This window comes from Henckelia pumila, chromosome 1, assembly GCF_033568475.1.
Source record: "Henckelia pumila isolate YLH828 chromosome 1, ASM3356847v2, whole genome shotgun sequence".
NCBI lineage: Eukaryota > Viridiplantae > Streptophyta > Magnoliopsida > Lamiales > Gesneriaceae > Henckelia > Henckelia pumila.
The window spans coordinates 110596027-110606483 of NC_133120.1; the positions used below are offsets into that span (position 1 = coordinate 110596027).

General features: G+C 33.2%; 1 protein-coding gene across 1 annotated transcript; it reads left to right on the forward strand.

Annotated features, from left to right (window-relative positions):
- The first annotated feature begins 2236 nt into the window (after positions 1 to 2236).
- LOC140872494 (uncharacterized) lies at positions 2237 to 5578 on the forward strand. Its single transcript, XM_073275341.1, has 2 exons — positions 2237 to 4699; positions 5235 to 5578. The coding sequence occupies exons 1-2, from the start codon at positions 4479 to 4481 to the stop codon at positions 5461 to 5463; spliced, it is 450 nt and encodes a 149-aa protein (XP_073131442.1). The 5' UTR covers positions 2237 to 4478; the 3' UTR covers positions 5464 to 5578.
- The last annotated feature ends 4879 nt before the right edge of the window (positions 5579 to 10457 follow it).

Sequence of the window (10457 nt, forward strand, 5' to 3'; positions counted from 1 at the left end):
TAGGTTTTTGGTCATATAAATTAAGTTATAATTGATTTTTTGCCCTTTTTTCATAGAGTGTTGACGTAGCATCAGAAAATGATGATGTGACAGCTAAAAATGCATAAGTGGCATCAAGAAATAATGATGTGTTTGTTGTGGCATCAAAAATTAAATGCTATGTTTTTAAAACCGAACTGTACAGACCGGTTCAACCGATTCGACCCGAAATCGGTCACTGATTTGATCCAAAATACTCTCAAAAATCGTTTTAACGGTTGAACTGACAAAACTGATCAAGAACGGAAAATTGGTTTTTTGGTTTTTTTTTTGGTTGAAAAATTAGTTTTTTTATTTTAAAACCTTAATTTAATATTTTATTATATATACATGATTATTTGAAATTTTTTTCTTTCTTAAAAATATTATTTATTAATATTAGAGTTTATAATTTTTTTAATATTTCAACCAGTTGTATCATTTTTTTAAGTTAGATCGATTTGATCACCGGTTCGGTTATAAAAACATTGTTTAAATAAAAAAGAACTAAAAACCAAAATATAACTAAACTTACAGGACCAAAATCCACAATTGAATACTTACAAGACCAAATAACAAAACAAGCAAACTTACAGGACTATTTTGACTATTATCCCATTTTTAATTTATAAAATTAGGGGTATCTTAGAATGTTCACTTAAATTATCGAAATTGGTTTTTATGAGATCCTCTTCTATTTTAGAATATTCAATTAAATTATCGAAATTGATTGTTATGAGATCCTCATCTATTATAATATATATATATATATACATACATATATTGATTAATAGTGAAGAGAGATATATATACATATACATATATATTGATTTCAGGGAGATGACTTAAAAAAATCGAAAACATGGTTCATTTGGCCTGTTTCATTGCATGTAGTATTTTTTTGGGTATTTTCACAAGGATATTAATTTAGCATATTTTATAATAAATAATACTTAAAATAAACAGAGACGGAGCCAACAAAATTCAATTAAGACATCAAAAATTATTTTTTATTGGATGCAGGGCGGTGTAGGAAAATCATTTAGAAAAAACTGTTATTGTAAATTTGGATGAAAAAATTCTAATGGTGAAACAAAGTTGAGGGTGTGGCCGTGTGGGTGCAACCACTGGACCTCCTTGGCTCCATCGCTGAAAATAAATAAGTGATTAAGTTTCATGTGAGACGGTCTCAATTCGACGCATGCATAGCTAGTTTTTTCGCATTAAAAATAAGAGTAAAATGTATTTTGGTACACAAACTATTGGTAAAATGTCATATTGGTACACGAACTATTGAAAATGGCTTAATTGGTACATGATCCAATTAAAAGGTCAATTTTACCCTTAATAGGAATTAATATTATATTTATTAATTTTAAAAGATTAAAATGTATTTTGGTACACGAACTATTGGTAAAATGTCATATTGGTACATGAACTATTAAAAATGGCTTAATTGTTACATGATCCAATTAAAAGTTCAATTTTACTCTTAATAGGAATTAATATTATATTGATTAATTTTAAAATATCGTATTTATTTAAAAATTAATTATATATATAATAATAAACAATTCTTAAGTCAAATTATAATACAAATATTATAATATATTGATACGATAAAAATATATATCACCGATATTTGTTGATCTTGTGTTTAAATGATTGAAACAAGAATAATCACCATTTTAGTTTTTCAAAATTTAGTATAAAAATTTTCAACATTAAAGATTAGATCATGAAAAAACAAATATCAGAGAAAAAAATATCACTCATTATCTCAATTTATGTAGTTCTAATAACCCAAATTTTTTTTACTCGATTTAATAATTTGTAATTTTATATTTTTTTACTCGCAGTTAAATTAAATATAAATAAATATTTATTAATTATATTTTATCATTATTAAATATATTTTAGTCTTGCATATGATTTATTTATTGAGTTTGTGATTTTTTTTATTATTATATAATTTATATCAATTTTTTTAAATGGATACTTATTTACATAGATAGCAAAAAATACCATTTTATTTTATATTATTAATATTTTAAAAATATAAATAATTTATTAATGAATAAAATATAAATATATTATAAAAATATTAAGATACTTATTTTTTATTATTTTTAAATTAATATAAATTTTAATTTACAATAAATAAAAATTAATTTAAAAAATAAAATGTACACTTAGTTGAATTTATTATTAAAAATAATTGAAAATTAAAATCAATTACTAAAGGATAAATTAAAATTTTAGTTAAATCATGTACCAATTAAATCATTCTCTTATAATTCGTGTACCAAATTGATATTTTACATATAGTTCGTGTATCAAAATGAATTTTACTTAATTAATTTTTAAATAAATATGATATTTTAAAATTAATAAATATAATATTAATTCATATTAAGGGTAAAATTGACCTTTTAATTGGATCATGTACCAATTAAGCCATTTTCAATAGTTCGTGTACCAACATGACATTTTACCAATAGTTCGTGTACCAAAATACATTTTACTCTTAAAAATAATATATTTATGGATCAATTCACATATAAGTTTCGTATCACAAATTGACCCGTGAGACCGTCTCACGAGATCCCCACGTAACAAATATACAAACAAACTTAGAGACGATCGAATAAACAAAACACATCACCTGTTTTTAGGGATAATTGCATACACTACCCCTGTGAAATGTCGAGATTGCTAAAAACCACCATGTGAAAAAAAATGATCTATTAGTTCTCCGTGTTTTAAATCTTGAGCGCATACCTCCCCATGTTTTTAAATTTTAAGCACACAACCCTTTGTTCGTACGTCTTTTCAGGGGTATTTGTGATGGGTTATGACCCAATTTGACTTTATCCCAGGCCCAAGCCCAATGACTAAATCCATTTGGGTTTCATATTATTTATTTATTTATTTGGATGCTTTATCAAGACCCATAAATTCCTAAAATCCCATAAGAGGCTCAAGCTCATGAAACTCTCCGACTATCAATAAATAGCTCAAGTCCTCTCATTATTAAGGTACGCACTCAATAGTCAAATGCTCTAGTTCTCTAGAACTTTTATTGGGCAAATACTGACTTGAGCGTCGGAGTGTCTTTGCCGGGCAACCCCCGGTGCCACTCACTTTGATTTTGATGCAGATGACAACCCACGAAGTTCGATCTTTGGAACAGTTCGAGTATTAATCCGGCTATCCAGATCCCCACCAATTACCCAGATTCTCTCCAATCGGGCAATATCAATTTTTTGCTACATCAATTTGTACTCAAAATTTCAAAACACAAAGGTTAATAGCAATCAGGCGTTTTCAACAATCTCATGATTTCACGTGGACAATATATTCAATTATCCCCTTGTTTGTATTTACAAATGTTTGAGCGTCTTAGATTTGTTCAGGAATGATTTTTAATTTCAATGATTAAACAATATGTAACATTGAATCCCGTAAACATTGTTTGCGAAGAACTGATTTTAAGGGGTAATTAAAATGGATAGATAGATAATAATTAATAAGTATATTGATTTAGTGAGTGTTTGCAATCACTAAAAAAAAGTGATTGTTAGTTTTTGGCTTAAAAAATCATTGTTGTATGTTTTTTAAACCTAGATTATGTGTTAGCTTATGCTTAACTTAATTGAAATCCAAAAGCTAGTCATGTGGTGATTATGATTCTTCAAAACTGATTCTAATAAGAAGGTCATTGTTAAAATCACTTTAATAACTTATTTATCAAACAGTATCCAACTTTGATTTTTAGATTTTCATATATGTTTTCAAACACTACCAACTTTTGTTTTTTCTTAACTTTTTTATAATATATAAATTAATCACTTGTACAAAAGCACAATCTATTGCAAACACTGCCTTGGTAAGAAACTGGAGAGAAAATTACTTCACCGCTTGGAATGGAATGGTAGCGATTAAATAAAACATTCTAAAATAATATTTCTTGAATTTGTTGCAAAAGCTGATCGAACCAACCCAGAAACTGCACGAGCTGAAGTCTTCCCCATGTAATAATTAATTAGTGCCCAAGTCCACTGAAGAACACAAATAAATACACGAATTCTTGTGTACACCTTCATTACACGTGAAAAATTAAATATATAATGGGTGCAGAAAACAAGCACTATGAAGCTGCATCGACAGATAATACAACGATTTTGAACCTACTGCTCGAGAAGGATCCGTTTTTTCTCGGAAGAGTTTCATATACATGTAGCAACAAGACTCCCTTGCATGTGGCAACCATGAAAGTGAACTTGAGATTTGTTCAAGGGAACTTGAAGAGAGAGTATTGGATTCCCAGCACTCGTCGCCTCTTCATGTAGCATCAGCTAAAGCGTATTAGATATAGCGAAAACGCTCTAATCGGCTACACCGGATGTGTGTGCCTGTCGCGTGATTCTGGAGGCAAGATTCCTCTCCATCTTTCAGCCATGATTAATGGACATGCCGGTGTGTTGGCAGAGCTGGTTCAGGTGTGCCCGCTTGCTGCTCGAGAGAAGGTAGACGGAGGCGGAAACGCGTTGCATTTATGTGTTAAATATGATAGATTGGAGTGCCTGGAGACTTTGGTGCCTGTCTTGAATGAGGAGGTAATTGTGAATGCCAAGGATAATGATGGGGACACCATAATGCATATAAGCTATAAGGGATAAGCAAATTGAGGTAATCATATCATCATATATATATATATATATACTAATTTGTTTACGTCCCGTTTCGAAAATTTAGATCATGTTATTCTATTTGTATTTAAAGGTGGATATTTATTTCTTCGGGCTTGCCAATTAATCTTCTTTACTGGAATAGTGTTATCCATAAATATGGTAAGTCAAAATATTGCTTAATCATCATTTTTGCTGTGTTTGGGAAAAAAAAATGTGTCCTGAAATCACATTTTGGATTTGTATATGTTTCTTTAGTTGCAATCTCCTAATTAGCACTGAATTAGATTCAAATTTACCTACATATAAAACAATCTCTGCTGACAAATCATACATGGTGTACTCTGTTTACATTATCTTAACAAAAAAATATATGCAGATTATCAAATACCTGGTGGAAACCAACAAAATAAACTTGAATGCAAAGAATTCACAGGGCCAAACGGTGGAAGACATATTGGACGAAACATCTCATGAAGACGACACAGTTTCGAACATCAAGAAAATCCTCTAACCGGCTCTCAGCAAATCAAGAGGCACCCGAACCCAACCGGTCAAGTGGCTAACCAAAAAACGAGACTCGATAATGGTGGTGGCAATCCTTATAGCAACAATGGCTTTTCAAGCCGCATTGATGTTGGATCTCGGATCTCTATCGTGCCCAAGACGCAGCGGAAGTTTAAAATTTAATTTTGACATTCAAAATTTTCTTGGGCACTCGTATAGTTTAAATAAATCATTCATAGGGTGTTAAAAGATTTATACCTATCAATCTTAAAAGATTGACTATGGCTTCAACTATTTCGAAAAATTGAAAATAGCTTTTGTTGTACATCCCTACGAACAATCAACTGAATTTTTCCTTCCTTTCTTCAAATCAGGTCCACGACCGGATTTCCTTTTCCTCTTCTAATTCGCACTTAAAAGAAGAAGAAATTTAACGAAGAGAAAAAAAAGATGACTGGCCGAAGAGAGCAGAACCAGAGAGGAAAGAGCTTCGAACATAAGAGCATTATTTTAGAAGAAACCATTTCTCCTCCTTTTTTTAATATGCCTCAACCCCAATCAATTGAAATATTGATTGGGGTGAGTAAATGAGTTGTCAGGAGACAACTCATTTATTTCTTTTTTTTTTAAAAAAAAAATTATAATAATATAATATATTATTATAAACATAAGGTCCCACGTCCATAAATATATATATATATATATTATATATCCATATATATATATATATATATATATATATATATATATATACGCATTTATATATATATTGAGTGAGTCCTTAAATCCGAGTCCAACTCGGATAAATTAATTAAACCCTTTTAATTAATTTTGCTCTCAAAATTTCTATAAGCCTTTATAAACCATTTATAAAGCATATCTATCGATCCAGTCAAATTTGTTTATCATAAATTCAACTCTTTGAATTTATTATCTCAACGGGAACAAGAAAACCAGTACTTGTGTAACCCTCAATGGTTCAGGGATACAACTAGCTGTGGGTCCAGGCTTACCCTTATTAGTCTCATTCTATACATCAACTCCTTGATCATAAAATGTCAGAACTCATTTCTGATTGAACCCATCGAATCATGGTAAGAGCGTTAAGTAGCACCGCCCCATGATTCCCTAGGTATCACTGATAGTGCCTGCAAGAACCAGTCGATTATGGTTAACGTACAGTACAGTCCCTTCATCTCATATATCCCGATCGAAACTGCAACCATTGGTTCATCGAGGGTTGCATGTGAATTTCGATAACGATGTGATGTCTTTGAGAATACATAGTGGCATCGCATGTGTAACTTGGTAAACAGTTTACTCTACTACACATCTTACACTCTGGCCAGAGATTCCATGCACTATTATCTCACTTGATCACATAGGATATTCACACCCGTAGGTGAGCGGTGAATCCCCGACTACAATGCACTGGCTCCTACATGTGTCGCAACTGTACCCAACCTCGCCACCTGATGACCCTCATGGAGTCGGTAAACGAGTCAAAGTAAAGTCCTAGCATGTAGAGCCTCAGTGTTGTCCCGTGTCGTAAGGACTAATGGTGTACAACCATAACCACGGACTTATCCACTCGATGAATGATAACCACTTGGGAAGTCCGAGGGAGGGTAGTTCAGTGAACTCATCGTATGAGCACCAATCTGTATGATTGAACATCTCTATGTTCATACCAATGAAACGTGGTACACATCATCACAGATTCTATTCTCGAGCTCGAGCGATCCTTATCCTTATTTTGGACGGCTCAATCGACTAGAAACTTGATTTAGAATATACAGTAATTAATAATATGTGTTTCATGATTGCCATCACATGTACAATCTCATATCTTACTATAGTATATTCAAGGTCTTTATCTATGCAGCTTGCATGGTTATACAGATAAAGAAAATGCCAAATAAAAGATTAATTATATTAAAATAAAGATTGTTATTACACTTGAGTCAATAAAATCCCTAACCAATATTTGGCTTGCAGGGCATCTACTCTAACAATCTCCCACTTGCCCTAAAGCCAACTACTCATTAGTTTTAATCCCATTGTTTCGCGATTCTTCTCAAACAATGGTCCTGGCAAGAGCTTTGTTAGTGGATCAGCAACATTATCTGTAGAGTCAACTCTCTCGATTGATATGTCTCCTCTTCCCACAATCTCCCGAATGATGTGGAATTTCCTCAGTATGTGTTTGGATCGCTGATGAGACCTTGGTTCCTTTGTCTGAGCAATGGCACCAGTGTTGTCACAGTACACCGGGACTGGATCAACTCCATTTGGAATAATGCCCAACTCTTGGACAAAATTTCTCATCCAAACTGCCTCTTTGGCTGCAACAGATGCTGCTATGTATTCGGCCTCAGTGGTGGAATCCGCAACTGTGTCTTGCTTGGAACTCTTCCAAGAGACAGCATCACCATTAAGCATGAATACAAAACCAGAAGTCGATTTTGATTCATCCACGTTACATTGGAAGCTAGAATTAGTATAGCCTTCCAATTTTAATTCTCCACCCCCATACACCATGAACAAATTTTTAGTCCTTCTCAAGTACTTAAGAATATCTTTCACGGCTTTCCAATGCAATGGACCAGGGTTAGCCTGATATCTGCTTGCAACACTCAGAGCATATACTATATCAGGACGTGTTGATATCATACCATACATGATACTACCAATTGCTGACGCGTAGGGAACACGTGTCATCATCTCTATCTCTTCATCAGTCTTAGGGCACATTGATTTAGATAGAGTAACACCATGACACATTGGTAAGTATCCTCTCTTGGACTCTTCCATAGAGAATCTTTTAAATATGGTATCAATATACGTGACTTGGGTGAACCCCAGCATCTTTTTTGATCTATCTTTATAGATTTGTATTCCCAATACATAAGATGCTTCACCCATGTCTTTCATGGAAAATTTACTTGCTAACCATACTTTAGTTGATTGCAATAATCCTATATCATTCCCAATGAGGAGGATATCATCAACGTAAAGTACTAGGAATGTCACTGCATTCCCACTGACTTTCTTGTATGCACATGGTTCCTCAGAATTTTTAACAAAACCAAACTCTTTGATAGTGTTATCAAATATGAGATTCCAACTCCTAGATGCCTGCTTGAGACCGTAGATCGATCTCTGAAGTTTGCATAACTTATGCTCACTTCCCACTGATGTGAAACCCTCAGTGTAATGCCCGAAAAAATACCCAATTAAATAATTTATGAAGAATTGGAATTAAGTTCTATATTTCATAAATTAGAGGACTGAAATTAAAGTTTTCAGATGATTAGGAACCGAATTGCAATTTTGGGGAAGTTCAGGGACTAACATGTAAAAATTTGAATGGGACCCCATGAAATAATTGATTAAGGGAGAGTTGTCTCCCTAATCATTATTCCATCATCTTCTTCCTCATTCATCCGAGAGAGAAGGGAGACTTCCACCTCCATTTTTGTTATTCAATCCCCGATCCGAGAAAATACAACCGGTAGAATTTCAATTCGAGCACAGTTTTGCGATCCTCGCAACAAGAGCTACGTTTCTCGTAAGTATGATTAAATTCTACCAAGTTCTAATTTTGAGATGTTTTTGGATTCTAATTTTAGTTGGATAAATATGTTCTTAAGATAATAGAGATGGTATATCTAAGACGGTTTGAAAAAATACCATAGTTTGAACATGTTTTTGATTTTTGAAGAATTTTCAGAATTTCTGGAATTTTTGGATGATGAATTTCGAAATTTAAGGATGATTTTGATGATGATATTATGATGAAATTGTGATAATATTGATGTTGAGAATTTTTGAAATACTCGATTTTTAGACGTTATGCCGTCAGGTTGAATTTTGAAGAAATTGTTAAATGATTATTTTAGCAAGAATGACAAGGAATGATATCGAGAAATAATGTTGTCCATTTCAGATTTTGAATTGGAATTCATTGAATTGGAATCTCAAGAAATTGAGTTGTTTAGAGTTCGGTCAAGATTGAGATTGATTATTGTTTAAAATGCGATTTTTGGATCGAACAAGAAATTGATATGAATTTCATATGAATGTAGCTTTCAAGACTTGAGCATTCCGGACTTGGAATTGAGGTATGGATAGACAATGAAGAGCTTGGGATTGAATCCTCGAGAATATTTTGAGATTCTCGAGCCCAATAAATCACACATTTATTTGTTATATTATTTGAATTATATGAATTGATTGAATATCATGAAATTATGAATTTGATTTTATTCGATGATTATCGATATATGATTCATGCTAATGATTTGATATATGAGATGAGATGCTCAGATTGAGCAGAAATTTTGATATATTGAATTGCATCACCTCATTCATATTGAGCCAGACTTTGTTCAGATTTGATGGCATACTTGCCTAGATTGCAGCGGACGTTTGGATCTATATTTGAGTGGCATGGAATGTAGAGCAACTTCCATGACCAGAATACTCTATATAGGATTGCCGAAGTCCGGGGTTGAGAAGCTCAACGCCCCCGGTTGGGAGAGTAGGTGGTGACGTTGTGTAGTGACCCTTACCCGGATCACCTACTAAACAGAACTTAGGCATGCAATTAACTTAATTAAACATATATCAGAATAAAACTACGGAAACCATAAATATTATACAATCCCAAGTAAAGGAATCTGTAATTTATCCAAATAATATACAACCAAATCGAATAGCTGTATAAACCCAAACAACAGTAATAAAACCTAGACGAAGCTCCAGCTGGCCAACCACTGACTAGCCCCTCCTGGATCCACCCTCCTCGTCCAATCGCAAACCTGCCCCATGGAATAGGGTGTCCAAAAACACAGAGTACGAGACGTGATCATAAAACGCTCAGTACGAGAGTATGAGTATACATGCATGCAAAGTGAACTCCCTATAGACTCGAGGTCAAGGATCAGATAACAGAGACAGACCGGGCCCTGGTATGTAGCACGCTGTGCCGTCGCTTCAGGAGGTGGCTCCCATACCGAGATAACCGTGGATACGCCGAACCCAAATCGATGGAAGTCCATCCACTAACAGGATAGGGTACAACCCTACTAACAGACATCTCGAAAGAGATACAGCAAGATGCAAATGAATGCAGCATAATATCATGGCATATAAATCATGCAGTCACATAATACATGCATACTCAGTCAGGATATCTCGAACAGTACTTCCGTACCTCAAAACAATGCAAGCTCTACC

Coding starts and splice junctions, on each gene's coding strand:
- LOC140872494 (XM_073275341.1), top strand. CDS start 4,479: ATGATTAATGGACATGCCGGTGTGTTGGCAGAGCTGGTTCAGGTGTGC. Junction 4,700..5,234: donor CATATAAGCTATAAGGGATA/AGCAAATTGAGG, acceptor ACCGGCTCTCAG/CAAATCAAGAGGCACCCGAA.